The following is a 20,454-nucleotide window of genomic DNA, read 5'->3' as shown; positions in this document are numbered from 1 at the left end:
GATCTAATTCTGAAGATGGCTGTGGATACAGATGATTATATCTGCAGATTAAGGCCATGTTCAAAGGTCAGCCTTTCTAGAGACTTGGGAGAATCCCCAGATTTTCAGAAGTCTTTAGCTGTAAAACAATAAGGGGAGAGGGAATTCTTTTTTTTTTTTTTTAAGGTTTTTCAATGCTGAAATCTCACAGGATTTCCTCACAATATCTTGGCAGCTGTTTCAGATTGCAGAGGCAACTCTGGTAACCCAAAATGGCTGCTGCAGCTTCACTTCAACAATGGAGGTGAATTTGGGAAAGGAGCCGTCAGGCAAGCAGGGCAAGGCAAGAAGGAAGGTGGTGGTGGATGGGAGGAAGGAAAGAAAAATGGAGTGAAAGGGGGAAATGAAGTCTGGAGGGAATAAGGAAGGAAGGAAGGAAGGAAGGAAGGAAGGAAGGAAGGAAGGAAGGAAGGAAGGAAAATCTGCAGATGAGGAGGAAGGAAGCACTAGTGGAAAAGTGGCAGGGGGAGATGAGACAGGTAGCTGGGAAGGAACTAGGAAAAGGAGCTTAATTGCGGGGGCTATGAGGGAGGGAAGGAGGGTAAACTGAGATAAGTTTGGGAGGATGATCAGCTGTGGGAGATAATATTTCTCCCCCACAAGTCCTCATGGGTCCCATGTTTGTAAGATCCTAATTTGTAACATTCTATTGGCTAACGGGCAGTATGCCCTAGATTAAAGTTATTTCCTGAAGCAGCAAGACGTCAGAGTGGCCCATTAAAGTACTGGGTAAATGAAAAGTGCATTTTCTGAGTTTATTTTTTTTTTTGGCTGAAATGCTTGTAAAAAGAAAACAAATGTAGCTACGGAGCAAACTTGAGAAGAAAATTAGTAGCCATATTTCAAGGGCCAAGGTAGAAGCTGTGCCACACTCTAATTACTTGTGTTTGTTGTATGTGTATGGCCCATGTGCTTTAATTTGCACATAACGTGTTTGCAATCACCAGGTGATGTTTCATAATTCACTGAGCACAATATGTGCCAGGATGACAAAAATAGGCAAGTATTAAAGTTGGACTATTCAGGAAATAGCTAAGCAAAATGGATGACGAGCACTCCGATTTCTAAACAAAAGAAACCGTTGTGGTAAGTAGGATTGCTGATAGGTTTGCAGCAGTTTTTGTTCTGAAGCCATGGGAAAAAACAGTGGAGACAGCTGTGACTCATTAAGTACAGTTGCCTATCCCTCTCCCATTGTTCACTCCATATAGCAGTGATTGAAACCACTTGCCCCTTGAATGAAGACTAGAAAATAGCTGCTTCCCCTGGTAGGGTAGCCAAGTCCATCTTCCACCCCCAGCGGGGGACTTCGAACCGAACGTAACGGATGGAAGTGTTCCTGACTCTGCGGTCCCAGAGTCGAACGAAGTGCCACTGACGGAGATGTGCCCTGAGCCTAGTCCACCTAGGAGGTCTCAGAGAACGAGAAGAGCACCTTCCTACCTAAGTGATTATGATTGTTCGTAGTTGTTTTTGCTTAGGGGGGAGGGATTTGTAATGTATTCAGATGCTGCCCTGAATGCATTAGGAGGTATGTGAATCCTCCCATAGAGAAGCCATGCAAAGCTTCAAGCTTCGGCAGGGATTCGCGCCGAAAAGTATTGTGGCCAATCAGATTTGAATGTTTGTAAGCGGGACCGCTTATGATTGGTCGTTCATGCACACAACCTGATAGGTTGGTTTAATGTACAGTAGGTGTGGCTACATTAGCCCGGAGTGTTTAAATACCGAGCAGCTGAAATGGACAAGCTGTTCGGGCTATGAGGAGTTGTACCGTGTCAGAAGAAGTCGATTGAAGAGCTGAATAAACTTGAGTTTTGCTGAATCACTCTCTGCCTATTATTGTTAAGCACGGACTTAACAATTGGCGACGAGGATGGGATCCAGGAGCGGGTAGGCAGCCCCGCTGGTCCCGACCCAACGACGGACAACCAAGAGCAGCAGCTCGCCGTGGCAGAGCAGCGACAGGCACCACCAGCACCGGTGGCAGCGATCGCAGCTATGGCCAATAGCCCGAAGTTCGAGGCATTCGAACCAGCGACCGAGGACTGGGACGCCTACCTGCTGAGGTTCGGGTTCCACCTCGAAGCGAACGACATCACCACGGAGGAGAAGAAGCGAGCCACCCTCCTGAGCTCTTGTGGCAAGAGCGTGTTCGATGTCGCCAGGTCTCTGGTGGCACCAGCGGACATCGGAACAGTGCCGTTCAAAGAGCTGACGGAGAAGTTGAAGGCACACTTCTCCCCGCAACCGTCGGAGATCGCTAGCCGGCACGCGTTCTTCAAGAGGAACCAAGCGCCCAACGAGACGGTGTCCGATTTTGTAGCGGCTCTACGTAAAGCGGCCAGACCGTGTAACTTCGCCGACGTAGAGGAGGCCCTGCGAGACAGGCTGGTGTGTGGCATGCGGGACGAGCGGCTTCAGCAGCGCCTGTTCGCAAAGGCGAAATTGACCTGGGCCGACGCCTACAATGAAGCCATCGCAGCGGAGACAGCGGACAAATCGACCCGTGAGGTGCGTCAGCGTCTGGCTGCAACAGAGCTTCGCGTTCACCACCAGGGGTCCGAAGGAGAGCGTGAGGGCGCGGCTGAAGACGTCTGCGCTGTGAAAGGGCCTACGAACCAGTGGACCCAAGTGAGGACTTCGCCCACTCCTCCTTGCACCGGCTGTGGCGGCAAGCACTCCAGAGAAAGCTGCTGGACCAAGGACGTCGACTGCAGAGCATGCGGAAGGCGGGGCCACATCGCTCGTGCTTGCAGAGCGCCAAAAGTTTCAACGCCCTCAAACAAGCCCAGGTAGCAACGTTCCCGAGCCGCACAGCATGAAACCAGCTGCCAGGTCGTACGATCAAGCGCACCTTCGGTCCAACGAATCGGAGGCACAGGCAAGATCAACGTGACGGTCCATCTAGACGGCGTTCCGTGCGGTGTGGAGGTCGACTCGGGATCGTCGGTGACCGTGATTTCGTCCAAGTCGTGGCAGCAGTTGTTCCCCACCAGGAGTCGTCGCCGGCTGAAGCCAGCAGACACACAAGTGTCCGACTTCCAGGGCAAGCGTATACCTCTGGCAGGGAGGGATACGTTTGAAGTTGAGTTTAAGGGGAAGCGGGCGACCCTTTCATTGTTGGTGGCTGAGGGGGACAGAGTGAATTTGCTGGGGCTTGACTGGTTTGAACCGTTGGGAATTGCTATTTCTGGCATTAATAGTGTAACGAAGAATAAATGGGCTGTACTGTATAAGGAATTTACTGATGTGTTTGGGGGTGGCCTGGGAAAATATACGGGACCCCCAGTAGCGTTTGAACTTGATCCTGCCGTGAGGCCAGTTCGCCTCAAGTATAGGAAGGTTCCTATTCCTCTTAAGCCCAGAATTGAAGCAGAGCTGGACAAGCTCATCGAGCAGGGCGTGTTAGAGCCAGTTCCCTTCAGTCGGTGGGAGACCCCCATTGTGACCCCTGTTAAGCCGGACGGGTCAGTACGCATCTGTGCTGACTACAAATGCACCATAAATCGGGCATTGCAGCAGCACTCGTACCCAGTACCGGTAATTAGCCATGTCTTGGCATCGTTGGGGGGGGGGGAAGTTTTTGCGAAGTTCGACTTGGCCCAGGCTTACCAGCAGCTCCCCGTGACCAAGGAAGCTGCTGAGGCACAGACCATTGTAACACACAGGGGGGCGTTCAAAGTAAACAGGCTCCAATTTGGTGTGAACGTGGCCCCAGGGATTTTTCAGGGCCTCATGGAAGGGCTGTTGAGGGGGGTACCAGGGACAGTCCCTTATTTTAATGACGTTCTCATTGCTGGGAGATCCGATGAGGAACTTATGCACAGGGTCAGAGAAGTGCTCAAGCGTTTCCGTAAGGCCGGATTGAAAGTAAAACAATCCAAATGTTTGATAGGGGTGGATAGCGTGGAATTCCTGGGGTTCAGAGTGGACCAAAATGGCGTACACCCCACAGACGAGAAGGTGAGAGCTATCAAAAATGCCCCTTGCCCCATGAATAAAAAAGAGCTGCAAGCCTTCCTCGGGCTGCTCAATTTTTATCACGCCTTTCTCCCCCACAAGGCGTCCGTGGCGGCACCTTTACATGCGCTCCTTCACAAGGACGCAAAATGGCGGTGGGGTGCTGAACAAAAAAAGGCGTTTGAAGGGGTGAAATCATTGTTGTCATCAAATGCAGTGTTGACCCATTACGATGACCAGAAATTGTTGGTCTTGGCCGCAGATGCCTCTCCTTATGGGGTGGGGGCGGTATTGAGTCATGTACTGGAAGACGGACGGGAGGCCCCCGTCGCGTTTTACTCAAGGTCGCTATCTGAAGCTGAGAAGAACTATGCTCAAATAGACAAAGAGGGACTGGCGCTGGTATCAGCAGTTAAAAAATTTCACGATTTCTTGTATGGCAGACATTTCCTACTTGTGACGGACCACAAGCCGCTGCTTGGAATCTTTGCCCCGGACCGGCAACTTCCAAATATAATGTCTGCCAGAATGCTCCGTTGGGCCTTGTTTTTGTCGGCCTATGACTATGACCTGGAGCACCGGCCGGGCAAGGCCATCGGACATGCGGACGCATTAAGTCGTTGCCCGCTGCCCGGCCGAGATTTGGACCCTGCGCCAACGGCCTCTGTGTTGGCCATCGAAGAACTGCCGCAAGCACCCATCACCTCCAAGGACATTGCCGCTGCGTCGGCTAAGGACAGTGTAATTGCGAGAGTTCTTAACTGGGTTTGGAGGGGGTGGCCGATGGGTGCTATGGAGCCGGAATTTCGCATGTACAAAGCGCGCCAAAACGAGCTGTCTGTGTCTAAGGGCTGTTTACTGTGGGGAAACCGGGTGGTGGTGCCTCACTGCCTCAGACAAAAAGTGCTGAAATCACTCCATGAGGGCCATCCAGGCATGGTCCACATGAAGGCACTGGCCCGTGGTTATGTGTGGTGGCCCGGGCTTGATGCGGAAATCGAGGATTGGGTCAGAGTGTGTGAGCCCTGTCAGCAGGCTAGGCCTGAGCCGTCAACCGCCACTCCGCAGCGTTGGGAGTCGGCGGGAAAACCTTGGTCGAGGCTCCACCTAGATTTTGCGGGGCCAGTTCAGGGACAAATGTTCCTTATTATTGTTGATGCGTATACGAAATGGTTGGAGGTTGCGCACATGCATTCCACCACTTCCGGGTCTGTCATCAATGTGCTGCGGCGCCTGTTTGCGACCCATGGTATACCCGATGTATTGGTCAGTGATAACGGGACGCAATTTACATCTATGGAGTTTGAAAAATTTCTGGCTGATACCGGAATCAGGCAGATTACATCGGCCCCATTCCACCCGGCTTCGTATGGCCAGGCGGAAAGAATGGTAAGAACCACCAAAGAAGCACTGAGTAAATTGGTTTATGGTGACTGGGGGGTAAAGCTAGCTTCGTTCTTGCTCAGACAGCATGTTACCCCTTGTTCAGCAACTGGCCGCAGTCCGGCCGAAATGCTGATGGGCCGGAGGCTGGCAACCCTATTAGATAGGTTGCACCCGGACCTGAATGACCTTAAACCACCACAGCAGAGTGAACAAACGAAGGTACGCATATATGAGAAAGATGACAAGGTGTATGCGAGAAATTATGCCAGTGGTCACTTGTGGCTCCCAGCCACTATTGTTGAAACTGTTGGGTCCAGAATGTATGTGGTACGACTTGCTGATGGTCGCAAGTGGCGTAGGCACGTAGACCAGTTGAGGCAACGGTGGGCGACTGACCGACCCAACGCGTTGCCAACTGAGTCAATAGACCCCGAGGACCTTCCGAGACCTCCCCTGGAGGCGAGTGCTGACGGGCCTGAGGGCATCAGCACTGTTCCAGAGGCTGGGCAGACCCCTCCTCTCGAACTAGGTGTAACGGATGGAAGTGTTCCTGGCTCTGAGGTCCCAGAGCCAACCGAAGTGCCATTGACGGAATTGAGCCCTGAGCCGAGTCCACCGAGATGGTCTCAGAGAACGAGACGAGCACCTTCCTACCTGAGCGATTATGATTGTTCGTAGTTGTTTTTGCTTAGGGGGGAGGGATTTGTAATGTATTCAGATGCTGCCTGAATGCATTAGGAGGTATGTAAATCCTCCCATAGAGAAGCCATGCAAAGCTTCAAGCTTCGGCAGGGATTCGCGCCGAAAAGTATTGTGGCCAATCAGATTTGAATGTTTGTAAGCGGGACCGCTTATGATTGGTCGTTCATGCACACAACCTGATAGGTTGGTTTAATGTACAGTAGGTGTGGCTACATTAGCCCGAAGTGTTTAAATACCGAACTAGCTGCAATGAAGTGTGAGTTGTCAGATGACAAATGTTTGGGCTATCAAGAGTTGTACCGTGTCAGAAGAAGTCGATTGAAGAGCTGAATAAACCTGAGTTTTCTGAAATCACTCTCTGACTACTTTGTTAAGTGCGGACTTAACACCAGGGTTGTTCCAAAGCTCATGGAATGAAACTTTCTCACTTCCCTCTTCCAGTTTCATCCCAGTGAGCCTCCTGAACTTTTGCCCTTGGGAATCAAGTGGTCCTCATGAATTGTGGTGGTGGTGAGGAGCAGAGGTTGGCAGTGACTGGTGAAAGCTGACCTCTCCTTTGTCAACAGAAGTTCCATTCAGCTACTGTAGTGCAATTATATTTGTGGAACAGCACCTGGTTCTCTGTGGTGATGACAGGACTGGTTTTAGTGATTCTGAGATCCTGGGCTACCAGAATCAGTACCCCCTGCCACTCCCTCTGCCAGGGCCACCTCAGGCTCAAGCAAGGAGTGGCCCTCAAGCTGGCAGCTGCGGGGGGGGGCATGCATTGCTGCTGAACCAGCTGTCTGAGCCCTGGAAGAGGTAGGCATACATGGCAATGGGACCCTGCTGTCCCTCTCTTTTCCCCATCTGTCAGGGAGGCAGAGCTGTTGCCCTGGGTTCCTGCTCTGTTTAGGTCAACCCAGTGTTGCCCATTCTGCTTTTTCCTTCTTTTTTGCTGTGAAGGGTTGGGGGTGGAGATTGTTCTCTACACTATTTTAAAAAAACCCCACTGGGATGTTTTTTGTTTAGGGGGCTTTTCCTGTCTGGGGGGGGGGCATTCTGCCACATCCCAAATTTACTAAACTGGTTCGGTTCATCAGAGGCCATTTTGGGTTGGGTTCGTTTTGGGACTCGGCATGAACCACAAACGGAACCGCTTTCTTTCAGTTTGTACCCATCCCTAGGATTAACCCAATATAGCCACCCAAATATTTTAATCTTAATTTGGAAGTGTTTTAATATTTGTGTTTTAATGTGTATTATTTTCAAATTGTTTACATTGGCCCCTGCCACACGGCAGGGGAAAAAGCGGCACCAAGTGTGGCTTTTAAAAGCCGCGCCAAATTTGAAACGGCACGGCGGGATCCCACGGATCCCCTGGCCGCGCCGCCTTTTCTCCCCGGCACGATCAGACGCCGGGGAGAAAACACAGTTTGGACGGCTAGCCAGCCGAACTGCGCATGTCCGAGCATGCGCAGTTCGGCTCGGAGCCGGGGATGCGCCGGCGATCAAACGCCCGGCTTGCCGCGCTGCTTCCACTTGAACCACCAAGGCAGGTGGTTGCAAGTTGAGGCGCATTTTCCCGGGAAAGGGCCAGTTCGGGGACGGTATCACGATGCTTCCCAGATGTTGTGGTGTGATCGCGCCGGTTTGATCCGCCCCCGAACTGTCCCGCTCCCGGGCCAAATCGCCTCGTGTGAACGGGACCATTGTTTAATGTTAATTGTATTAATTGTACGTTTTATGATGTTACCCGCCCTGAGCCTGCTTGCGGGATGGGCGGGCTATAAATACAAATAATAAATAAATACATTCATCATTAATTTTACAAGTGGATTGTTGACTTTTGTGACCACTCTCTATGGGGGCACATAGTCCTGGTTCCTATTTGAGTGCCAGCAGTCTTCATATGATGGGGCAGTGGGAAGATACTCCTTTCCTCTACCATAAACAGAATATATAAGTCAGACCTCCTCTCTGTTTCCTGATCATGTGGTATCTGCCATTTCCAAAGCCAAAAAATGGCACTATGCAGTCAAATGTCAGAATGAAAAACTTGACTCATAGATCGGTTGATGCGCATCATCCAGGCAAGATGTGCCTACTCAGTTTTCTGTCCAGTGCTAGTATCATATGAACCCACAAATATGGACATTCTTGTGACAACATAATAACATTCATGATCAGCTCTGTGATATTGGCACAGCAGAAGTTTCAAAAGTTGCCACTGCTTAAGAACCAATTAAAGCATTAATTTTGGCAGATATAGAAACTACACACAATTTCACAGCCGTGCAAAAACAAGTTCATGCTGAGGGTATACTGATCTGAATTTTCTTCAGTCTCACATTTACAACCTGATATGGATCTGGACAAAGTCTTTGTGTTCCAGATTCAAGCATCATACTTTTTGCCAAGTAAGCCAGATAAAGATCTTCTTGCCAACAACAATAACAACTCAACAGGCCCTCAAAGAGTGAAAATGAGAGTGATATTTTCCTCCTGAAATTAGCCCTATGATTCCAGAGACTTTCTGTCAGCTCGATCCATCACAACACTTCAGGGGAAATAAATGCCAACGTTTACTAACCTAGGCTTACTTGTATCTTTGATTAAATGGTATTATTTGAATTAATGTTTAATACAGACTTCTTTAATTACAGATCCCAAAGGTATGGCAAGCCAAAGAACCCATTAGGTATAAGCAAAGCCATTAGCTACAAGCAAAGCCATGGGCTAAGAATGGTGCTTTAGGTAGGAATTAAAACAGGGGGAGGGGAAAAATGAAAGCCAAAGTGCAGTTGAAACCTGCACAAATGTTCCATGATATCAATGGATGACTCAAGCTTGAACTGAATGCGTGAATGGTCAAGTTAAAAACAATTAAAACAACCTAAATAATTCCACTAAGAGTTTACTGGTGTCACATAAGACGTATACAATTTAGTATAAGATGTGTACAATTTTTAGTATAAGAGGTATACAATTTTCCCATGGGGAAAAGGAAGGAAGGAGTCAGGATATATGGGAAACAGTTGCTGTCCTCAACCATAGACCTGGAGAAAAATCTCTGTCTTACAGGCCCTGTGGAACTGTATTAAGTCCTGCAGGGCATGGATATCATTCAGCAGAGAGTTCCACCAGGTTGGCACCAGGGCCAAAAAACCCCTGACTGGTTAAGGACAGCTGGATGCCTTTCGGGCCAGGGATCACCAGTAAGTTCCTCTCCCTTGAGCGTAGCACTCTTTGGGAGATATACTAAGAAAGGCAGCCCCATAGATAGGTCAGTCCCAGACCGTTAAGGGCCCTAAATATTAATACCAAAACCTTGAAACGGATCCAGTATTCAACCTGGAGCCAGTCCAGCTGGCAAAGCACCAGTTGAATGTGAGCTGTCAATGGGGTTCCTGTAAGAACCTGTGCCACCACATTCTGGACCAGTGGTAATTTCCGGGTCAGTTTCAAGGGTAACTCTGCATAAAGTGAGTTACAGTAGTCTAGCCTGGAGGTGAACCTTGCATGGATCACTGTGGCTAGGTCAGGATGAGATAGGAAAGGAACAAGCTGCCTAATTTAGCATAGCTGAAGAAACACCAGTCTAGCAACATTTGTGATCTGGGTCTCCATCAATAAGGAGGCATTCAGAAACACATCCAGGCTCTTGACAGTCAGCACTGGTGTTAAAGGCACATTATTAAGAGCCAAAAGATGGCACCCTAACCCTAAGCCCCCTGCCCAGCCACCGAACCTCTGTCTTAGATGGATTCAGTTTCAACTGGCTCTGTTTCAACTATTCAGCCATGGCCTCTAGCCCCTCAGGCAAAATAGCTGGGGCAGTATCTGGCTGGCCATCCATCAACAAATACAGCTGGGTGTCATCTGCATACAGATGACAACCCAGCCTGAAACTCTGTACCAGCTGGGCAAGGGGGCACATACCAAAGGGTCCTAGCGTCACCCTCTGTCCCTGACCTTGGAGAAATGAGGCAAGACACTTTAAGGCCATCCCACAATTTCCTACATTGGCAAGGTGGTGGGTCAACAAATCGTGGTCAACTATGTCAAATGCTGCTGTTTGGTCGAGCAATAATAGCACTGCTGATCCACCTTGATTCAGCTGCCTATGAAGATAATCTGAGGGTGATCAGCACTGTCTCTGTCCTGTGGCCAGGGTGGAAACTGGCTTGGAATGAGGCTAGAGCTGATGTGTCCTTCAGAAAGGTCTGGAACTGTTCCACCACCACTCTCTCAATTACCTTAGCCAGAAATGCAAGGTTTGATATTGGGTGGTAATTGGACAGATCAGTAGGATCCAAAGATGGTTTTTTAAAGAGTGGTGTTACCATTGCCTTCTTTAATCCCCCCAGGTAGACCCCCGGAGACAGATTATAATGTCCACCAGGGGCCCCCATATTCCATCACCACTGGCTTTCACCAGCCATGACGGACACAGGTCTAAGAGGCAAGTGCTAAGATTAACAGCACCCAGGATCCTGTCAATATCAGCCTGGAAGAATCAGCTGAATTTGTTCAATGCTGAATCCAAAGGTGACCAAGGGGCCTCCAGTTCCCAAATTGTATAAACGTTGGCAGGCAGGTCATGGTGGAGTGACAAGATTTTATCCACAAAAAAGCTTGCAAAAGCCTCAAAGCTAATGGCCAGATTACAAATATTTGGGGTTCTCCCCATAAGAGAAGTTAACAACCTAATTACCCTAAATAATTATGTGGATGTGATGAAGGTTATATAAAATTCTCTTTCAGCAGTCTTCACAGCCATCTCATAGGATTTCGTAAACGTCCTATAGGATGTTCTTGCAGCTTTGTCATGAGAACATCACCAAACTCTAGTCATCTAAGCTCCTGCTTCATCTTCTGGAGTTCCATGGTATAAAAAGGGCTAATTTGGGGCGGGAGGGAAGAGGGGGGTGATTTCATCAATGGCTTCAGAATGACGGGTGTGCCAATCTTCTATCAGTGCATCTAATGAATTGCTGGGGGGCATTGGATCCCGCACAACCGTCTGGAACCCATTTGGGTCCATTTCTTAAGATGCGAGCCTGGAAAGCCATTGATGGACATCCTCCTTCACAGTTTGTTCTCTGCCCAGGGGGGGGGGGAATTAAAACATCAAGTGGAGGTTTGCTCCTTGCCAGGAGAACGTGCATTTTGTCACACTTACCATTCCAGAAATTCGTAGTAATGTTTATATTTTTGACTTGGGAATTTGGAATGCACACCCCTAATCAATGTACACATAATGCATTGGTAATATTGTGGAAGGGAAAAGATATGAATATGATAAACCTGAATGCTATCAGAAACTATGTACACACAACTCTAGATGTACAATTTAGTCATTTAAAAATGGATTTCTAATGCACGAGCCACACTTTAGAAACTAGCATACATCATTGAGAAATCTAAAGTGCTCTTTTAGTATTGAATATAAGAGAGTTCACTTCTCCTATAAGAATTCTAGGACAATTTTGTCCCAAATGCAAAGAGGACAACGTGCAAGCTGCACTTATTGCATTTCACCAATGTAGGCTTCACATCTGTAGACACAACACATGAACGATGAAAGCCTCTTTTGTTTCCCAACTTGTGTATGCAAGATCTCTGCATTCTAGATCACAGATTCAAGAGATCGGATCATGATGAACTTTTATTAAGGACCAATGTCATCTGAGCCATTCATGGAGTACTGGATCAATTCAGCATATTTCTCCATTGCTTCCTGGTTTATCATCCCAGCATTCTGTGCAAAGCACGCATGCATTTTGCTGCACTGCAGCCCATTTGATGCTCTGCCATAATATCTCTCATTTTGACATCTCAAGAACAAGTGGGCACAAATGCCAGAGACCCAGAGAACTGACAACTGGTAGGACTAATGCTGTAATTTATGATTCTTTCAAAGTGAGTAGAAAGAAGGGTGAAATTATTGCAGGAAAGAAAGGTTGGTGTCAAGGGACTCCAAAACTTCTAAGTGTAACTACCTCCAGTAGCTGAGACGGGGATGACATACACAAAAATCTCCCCCCCCCCTTTTTTTTTGCCATCCTGAGAGCAGATGAAAGAAACTTGTCATTCCAACTTCACAAAACAGCACTAGAGATGAAACGCTCAACTCCACTGGGACAGCCATTTTTTGCTGTTATTACAGAAGAAAATTATAACCATAAAAATGTCCAATTTAGAAAAAAAGGTGCCACTTTAGTGTCATTTGCATAAAAGCTGTTACATACAAATTGTTATAAAGACAAATGTGTAGTACTCTTGTTGAAAATTGCTTATATCTTAGGTGCTTTGCCTGAAACGACATAAAGGCCTCTTCAAACTGAAATTCATTCTCAGGTAAATAAAGCCGAAAGGGAATTTTCACCTATTTGTCTGTACGTGAGCAGTTTCGCATATAGTCTTTAGGAGATTTTTCGACATGCTCTCCCAACCCTTCCCATATTTAAACTCTTCCCCATTTTGCCTGCTTGGTGGCCTCCATTACACTTGCTTGGCTTTAGAGATGGGAAAGTGTAGCACAGTTTGCCCCGATGCTAATAAGAATTCAAATCTATACATTTGCTTGAAATATCTTACTATAAGGCTGTTGCAGCCAATACCTGTTCTGTTACTGAAATTTGAAGCCAAGGAATGCAAACATGAGTTATGTGGCACTAGTATCTAGATTCCCATATAGAATCATGTGATCTCGCAGAAGGGTAGGGCCATGGCTTAATGGCAGAGCATCTCCTCTGCACGCAAAAGATTCTTGGTTCAATCCCTGGCAATGCCAGTTAAAAAAATCAGGTAGGAGGTGATGTGAAAGATCCCTGCCTGAGATTGTCAGAAGCCACAGCCAGTCTGAGTAGACAATATATATAGACTTTGAAGGACTAATGATCTAAATCAGTATAAGGCAGCTCCACATGTCTATGGAATGGTTCCCTTACAGGAAGTATGCCTTGGAAGTGAGTCAAAACAGTAATAGGAATCACAGTATGTGAAACAGTTAACCACAAGGAGAGAGAAAAAAACCCACCATGATAAGGGTCGCTAAGCACAAGAAATTAATACATTACAATAAAATTTATTCTTATCATATTCTATGTGTCTTCTGGTAAGTAAATAACCCAGTGTGCAATACATACAATCCAATCAACATACATGGTCAAATTCCAACCTGATTGTCAAGGTAACTCGTAAAATCAAATGAAGCGTAAACACTTCAAGTTAAGTCCATACAGTCCAAATATTCTCAAAACTCTCCATTAATCTTGCTTCTTTCTTGATGAGATTCCGGATTATCATATCACTCATTTTGGAGCCTTCCTCGGAAGACTTGGAAGGACTAATGATCTAAACCAGTATAAGGCAGCGCCACGTGTCCATGGGACAGTTCCCTTGCAGAAATTATGCTGTGGAAGTGATGCAGGCATGTAAGTAAACAAGTAGAGTGACCTCTCCTAGACCAGTTGTGTACCATCACAAAATTCCTGAGGCTGATCCTTGGCTTGAAAGCTACCTCATGTGAAAAGCTTCCTGCAAGCAGACAGGTAGAATGTTAGGAACACAGTCGCCAGGTAGAATGTTAGGAACACAGTCGCCTCCTTTCAACTCAGAGCATCTCAAAAGGCCATTTTTGCCTCCAAGATGGAACAGCTCTGTTTTCTGGTTTGTTTAAAAATTTCTCCCTAACTAACAAACAGTAGCCTGAAGAAAAGTAACTTGCCAGATCAGCAGCACCAGGACTTCCTGGCTTCTGCAACCATGCCCTTGTTGCAGGCTACCATGTTCAGTAAGGTCTCCAAACCTCATCTTTCAGGATATCCCCCCCTCCGAGCCCCAGCATTGTGCTAGCCTGAGGGCTGGGTTCTTCCTATTTTTCTACCTAGTTTTGGTCGTAGAGGTGAACTATGCTTGGTGAAATTGATGGGTATCTAATAGAAATCCCAAAGTTGCTCCTAGGTTTCTACTTATTGTTGTTTAGAAACTAGTATTTTAGTTTTCACATTACACGTGGGTGCACGTATCATCAGACATTGATGAGTTATTTATTTAAAACATTTCTATGTGGCTTTTCCACATGGTCCCCCTAGGCAGTGAACATCAAAACGTTAAAACACGTCACTATTAAAACACATTGAAAATGAAGTATATAGAAAATAATTTAGTAAAACATATAAACACACATAACACCAAAACCAGGAAGGAGGCCACTAACAATACAAAAAAGTGTTCACCAGTTGGAGGAAGACAACAATAGAGGGAGACAGATAAATCACCCTGTGGAGAGAAATCCACAGTTTTGGTGCCACAACTGAAAATACCAATTTTTGGGTTGTCATCTGTCTATCCTCAGGTGGCTGGGCACCCAAACAGAGCTGATGGTAGAGGATGGGTAGATTTATACGGGAGAAGGCATTCTTTAAAGTATGTTGGTCCCAGACTGTACAGAGCTTTAAAGGTCAATACCAGCTTCTTGAATTGGGCCTAGAAGCAAATTGTGAGCCAGGGTAGATGGAACCAAACTGGAATGATATCCCTATGACTCACTCCAGTCAACATTCTGGCCACAGTGCCCTGACCTGGATAGTCCAGGCAAGCCCAATCTTGTCAGAACTTGGAAGCTAGGCAGGGTTGACCCTGACAAGTTTTTGGAAGGGCAACCTCCAAGGAATACCAGGGCTGGGACACAGAGGCAGGCAAATATCAAACCACCTTTCTGAAATGTCCTAGCCCCACTAGGGGTCACCAGAAGTCACCATGACTTCCAGGCACTCAAGCACATGTACACACACAAATACAAAAAAAACCACACACACACACACCATGCTCTGACCACAGCCTTCTATATCAACTGTAGCTTCTGAAAAATCTTCAAGGCCAGTCCCATGTACAGTGCATTGCCGTAATCTAACCTAGATGTTACCAGGGCATGCACCAAAGTGGTAAAATCTTTCCCACCCCAGGAAGGGCTGCGATTGGCCACTTCTGCTACCTGTTTATCCAACAGGAGGTCCAGGTCCAGGAACAGTCCCAAGGTACAAATATGCTGCTTTGAGGGTTAGGAAGAAATGAACTCATATATTTATAATGCAGCCAGTATTCTCTTGTGGTACAGTATCTTCAGTGTCTACAACTGGCAGTTGGTCAACTGCAAGGCTTTCATAAATCATTGATAAGTCCCAGTCCATTGTTCTCACTGCTGATTATTTTATTTATTTATTTAAAATATTCACATACCTGCCTTTCTCCTGAGCATCTCAGGACCAAAAGTGGGCAAACACAAGAAGAAGAAGAGGAGGAGGAGGAGGAGATTGGATTTATACCCTGCCCTTCACTCGGAGTTTCAGAGCAGTTTACAAACTCCTTGCCTTTCCCCTCCCCACAACAGACAACCCGTGAGGTAGGTGGGGCTGAGAGAGCTCTTTCCAGAGCTGTCCTTGAAAGAACAGGTCTGACAGAACTATGGCTTGCCCAAGGTCATCCAGCAGCTGCAAATGGAGGAGTGGGGAATCAAACCCGGTTCTTCCAGATTAGAGTCCACACACTTAACCAGTATACCAAACTGGCTTTCTGAGTCAGATTGAGGTGATGAGAGTGGAAGTCCTACAACTGATAGACAACTTAAAAACGAATAAATCACCAGGCCCAGCTGGCCCGGATGGCATACATCCAAGAGTTCTGAAAGAACTCAAATGTGAACTTGTGGATCTCCTGACAGAAATATGTAATCTTTCCTTAAAATCTGCCTCCATTCCTGAGGACTGGAAGGTAGCTAATGTCACTCCCTTCTTTAAAATGGGTTCCAGAGGAGATCTGTGAAATTACAGGCCAGTCAGTCTGAGGTCGATACTGGGTAACTTGGTAGAAACTGTTATTAAGGAAAGAATTAGTAGGCACATTGAAGAAGAAAACCTGTTGAGGTAGACTCAGCATGGTTTCTGTAAGGGAAGATATTGTCTCACTAATGTGTTAGTGTTCTTGAAGGGAGTAAACAAACATGTGGACAAGGGGGACCCAATAGATGTTGTTTACCTTGACTTCCAGAAAGCTTTTGATAAAGTTCCTCATAAAAGGCTCCTAAGTAAGCCTTTTGTGGATCAAAAACTAGCTAATTAATAGGAAACAAGAGTCAATATAAATGGGACATTTTCTCAGTGAAGGGTGGTATGCAGTGGGGTACCACAGGGTACTTGGTCCAATGCTTTTTAACTTGTTTATTAATGATTTGGAGTTGGAAGTAAGCAGTGAAGTGGCTAAATTTGCAGATGACATGAAGTTGTTCAGGGTGGTGAGAACCAGGGAGGATTGTGAGGCATTCCAAAGGGGTAGGGCGGGGTAGAAGTACCCAAAAATAAATAAATAAATAAATCTGTCGAGGATGGGCGAGTGGGCATCAACGTGGCAAATGGGGTTCAATGTGGCCAAGATCAAAGTGAGAGAACAAGTGTAAAGAAAACAGTCACGAGTGTCTGACTCACAAATCAAGTGCTCAACAAGACTTGCAAAGAAAATGCTTACTATGAATTACAGTCTGAAGCACTACAACACAATAAATCAGTTCCTACAAATCATTAAAAAAAAAATCCTAGTGCAAAGGTACACCATCAACATTGTCTCCGGATTATATAACAACATTTCAAAATTGGATCTTCCTCAGGAAATGTTGGAGAGGCTTGTTTTCCTTCTTTTGTCAGATCAGCGTCCCTATACTATCTATTCAGTAGCAAGGTATCTTCTAATTGTTATGAGGATTAGGGAGCATAAAGTCAAATCTTTTGATGGATGATTCCTTTTTCTCTGTGTTACAAACTGCTTTTTCTGTTGTTTATGCTTATAACCTATGCCGACAAAGGGACTGACTGACTGACTGTCAATAAGCAATAAAACAGCAAACATGCAAACATTAAAAACCAATCTAGAAACATGTTATGCTCCCAACCCACAGTGTATTATCCCTGTGCCCCTATACTTCTTTTTCCATTCTAGATTAATTACATGGGCATTCCAGCCAATGAAGAGCCACATCCTGAATGGCAGGATTTCACAGTGTTGTCAGACTGGGCACCATGATGATATTGCTCAGGGTGAGTGAAGGGAAATGGGAATTGAGAGCAAATGAAAGCAACTGGAATGAGTGGAAATTTTGTCGGGAATTTTGGCAAGGAAAGCTGAAAAGAGGATCAAGAAAGAGGTCTTTCCGGCATGGCTGTAAGGCTCACAAAACAATGACGGTGACAGCAACAACAACAAGAACAACTGCGAGCAGTTTTGTCTGATCCCCAATGAACAATATAGTATGTCGTCATTTGAGATCTGGAAGGTTATTCTGAGCTCTGTACCTTTCCCAGCTTTTCCCTATATGCCACACGTTTCCTGAAATATCACTTTCAAAGGTGACACTTCCCCCCCCCCCAATTAGATTGTCACTCCAGAAAGCAAGGTGTAAATGCCTACCACATTAGATTAAGAAGAGAAATCACTTGGTTATATTTTTAAAAAGGGGAAGAAAAGAAAAGGCAGAAAAAAGGAGCCTGATAATGGACAAAGGGACAGGATTCCCTCAGACATACTTCTCTCACTTCGGAGGGGGAGGTAGGGTTGCTAGGTCCAGGTTGGGAAATACCTGGAGATTTTGTGGGTGGAGCCTGAGGAGGGCGGGGTTTGGGGAGGGGAAGGACCTCAGTGTGGTATACTGCCATAACGTCTACCATCCAAAGCAGCCATTTTCTCCAGATGACCTGATCTGTATCACCTGGAGATCAATCCCAGGAGATTGCCAGACACTGTCTGGAGGTTGGCAACCATAATGGGGAAGGGAGCTGGTCAGCGGGAAGTTCTTTGGTTGAAAGCATTATTCTATAGCTTCTATAGCTTTAGGCAGAGCAAGGAGATCCAAAGGGCATGTTCATAAGAACTCCAGGAGCTGTTGACTGGAAGATCAAGATGTCAGGCAGGAGAAGTCGTCTCAGGCTAAGGATTTTTCAAGGCTCCTTTAATATTAGTTTATATTTGTTGTCAATAATTTCAGTTCTCCACTTTCTGTTCACTTGTATTTTATATACTGTACAGTTTTAAACTGCAATTTTTATATATATGTATACACACACACACACTATCCTGATACCCGTGTTTCGCTATGGTATTTAAGTTTCATAAATCCAGTTATAATACTGATGATGTGAAGTTTGAAATGTAACATTTGTTGTAGGAATTCTAAAGGAGAAGATTTAGGGTTGCCATGTCGGGTGTTGTGCCGCAGCGGGGGACTCCCGGCTGGCGTCTGGAGCGAGTTTTCCCTCGGATGACCGGGGCCCCGCCCCCAGCGTGCCCGGCGCCGTCACGTCCCTTCCATGTGATGTGCACGTCGGGGTGGGGCTCCCCTCGAGGCCCAATCTGCCGCCGGCGGGGAACGGGCCTCTGGGGCGGCGGTTTCCCTGCCCCCCGGGGGGACTTGGCAAGCCTATGAAGATTGTAGTATAAAAAATGAAGTGAGACATACGTACTTTTTTTTTTCTACTGAAGGACCTCTCTGTAGACCACGTTGGTGGTTCTGCCCTCAGGTGCTAGAATCACCAGGCTCCTTGGTGAGTTCACTCTGGAGTAGGCCACATAGAACTGTCCATTTAAGAAGCAGTCGTCTGTTAAGTCAACTCCTGCTACCTTCCATGAAAGTGATGGCCTCTCTACTTGTGCTCCTGGGTTGTTTTGCTCATATGGAGACTGTGTTTTTCTAAGCACCTCAGGATGATCTTGCTGGTACTTGGCTTGTGCAGCTCAGTGTACTGCAGGAGTACTATGTGCAAATGTCTTTGCCGCATTCCTAAGTTGCCTCCTCCTTGTAGCGTTGGTGTATTTGGCTCAACATTTGCCAGGAGCTTTCTTGGGGGCAGTAAGAGGTGAGAGGGGGAGTTGGTGTGAGGGAGTGGTGATGTGGTGGACATTTCTTCAGGTTCATGAGGCAGGCAGGCATCGAAATGGCTCCTAGAAAGATCCTTTACTACCTCCCCATGAACTATCATTAACTCAATTGCCATACTGGCTTTTTTGAAAAATGTTTATTCAGGAGTCTTGAATCGCGGATTTCTGTAATCATTATTTATTTATTATTTTCAATTTATACCCCGCCTTTCCTGCACAGGCAGGCTCAAGGCAGCGTACAACAGGTTAAAATACAATAGAACACGGATGCATAAATGCAATACTATAAAATTCACATAACCAAACAATATACATACAATGTGCAGTTAAGTGCAGATGGCGATTGCTGTCCTCAACTGTCTGCAATCTCTTCTAACTGTGTTTTTACCTCAGAACATTGAGCTCCACATCTGAGCAATCAGAGGGAGGGAGGTGCAAAGCAGGCAGGTCTTACCTCAGAACTCTGAACTACACACTTGACCAATGGGGGGAGGGCAAGGAGGCAGCAGCCTGCCAGGCACATGGGACACAATTGGGGAAACACATTTTGCCCTTTTACCCCCTTAGGGGGTCATGTTTCTCAGAAGTCTCTTCGGGGGGGGGTGATGTCATAGAAGGAATGCACTCCCCTTATTTTGGGTTTCTTGGTACAGGGGTTTGGCCTGGGCATTGAATTGGGGGGAGGACATCCCCCCCTTTCTTTTTTTACAAAAATGCTTCTGTTACATTTAAGAAGTGGGACAATCAGATATTAAACAAGTTCATATGAACCAATTTTCTAGAACCCACATTATGAGAAGTTAAATAACTTAATAAAGGGGCAGCCTCCTTGATGGATTAAAGTACCCAGGCCCTGCTCCTACACCTTACAAACACCTGCCCATGTGGTGTAAGGGGGGGGGGGTTGTGTTTAAAGGCATAGGGAAGCTGGGCCAGCAGCAGCGCTAAGGCAATCCTGCTGAGCAAACCTCCCCAACGGCTGTAAGCATCCCACCTCCTCTTCTACACCTGACAGGCAGCTGATTGTCCAGTGTAGGAGGGGGAAGGAGTATTAGAAGCCACTGTGGAGGCTGGTCCAGCAGCACTGCTGCACCTCACAGATGGTTGTTGGCCATTCCTGATTTCCTCAACTGTCATTACCTCTCTGCAGTCTGCTGTAACTGATTTTACCTCAGAACACTGAGCTCTGCAGCTGACCAATCAGAGAGTGGGGGGTGCAAGGAGGCAGCAGCCTGACCACCACATAGGAAGCAATGGGAGGAGCACATTTTACCCCTTTTGATCACCTTAGGGGTCTTTTATAGATGATAGAAAGATAGATAGATGATAGATAGATAGATAGATAGATAGATAGATAGATAGATAGATGATAGATAGATAGATAGATAGATAGATAGATAGATAGATAGATAGATAGATATTGTCAGGATCAACAGCAAGCAGGTCCAAACACAC

The 20,454-nt window shown here is 46.5% G+C and overlaps 1 protein-coding gene across 1 annotated transcript; it reads left to right on the top strand.

Annotated features, from left to right (window-relative positions):
- The first annotated feature begins 2,442 nt into the window (after positions 1 to 2,442).
- LOC107117231 (uncharacterized protein K02A2.6-like) lies at positions 2,443 to 17,151 on the top strand. The gene is made up of 5 exons (XM_015419316.1): positions 2,443 to 2,673; positions 2,932 to 5,317; positions 5,444 to 5,707; positions 8,415 to 8,560; positions 17,068 to 17,151. Exons 1-5 carry the CDS (start codon positions 2,443 to 2,445, stop codon positions 17,149 to 17,151), a joined length of 3,111 nt encoding a protein of 1,036 aa, XP_015274802.1.
- Positions 17,152 to 20,454: the final 3,303 nt, after the last annotated feature.

This window comes from Gekko japonicus, unplaced genomic scaffold (assembly GCF_001447785.1).
Source record: "Gekko japonicus isolate JY-2015 unplaced genomic scaffold, Gekko_japonicus_V1.1 scaffold236, whole genome shotgun sequence".
NCBI lineage: Eukaryota > Metazoa > Chordata > Lepidosauria > Squamata > Gekkonidae > Gekko > Gekko japonicus.
The sequence above is the reverse complement of the archived record's forward strand: the minus strand, read 5'-3'. Positions and strand labels throughout refer to the sequence as shown.

Excerpts from the sequence above, each read along its gene's own strand:
- LOC107117231 (XM_015419316.1), top strand. The coding sequence starts at position 2,443 with ATGCGGGACGAGCGGCTTCAGCAGCGCCTGTTCGCAAAGGCGAAATTG. Across the intron at positions 5,708-8,414 it reads TGAAACTGTTGGGTCCAGAA|TCTCACATTTACAACCTGAT; the intron begins TGTATGTGGTAC and ends AATTTTCTTCAG. Across the intron at positions 8,561-17,067 it reads CTCAAAGAGTGAAAATGAGA|ATTAATTACATGGGCATTCC; the intron begins GTGATATTTTCC and ends TTTCCATTCTAG.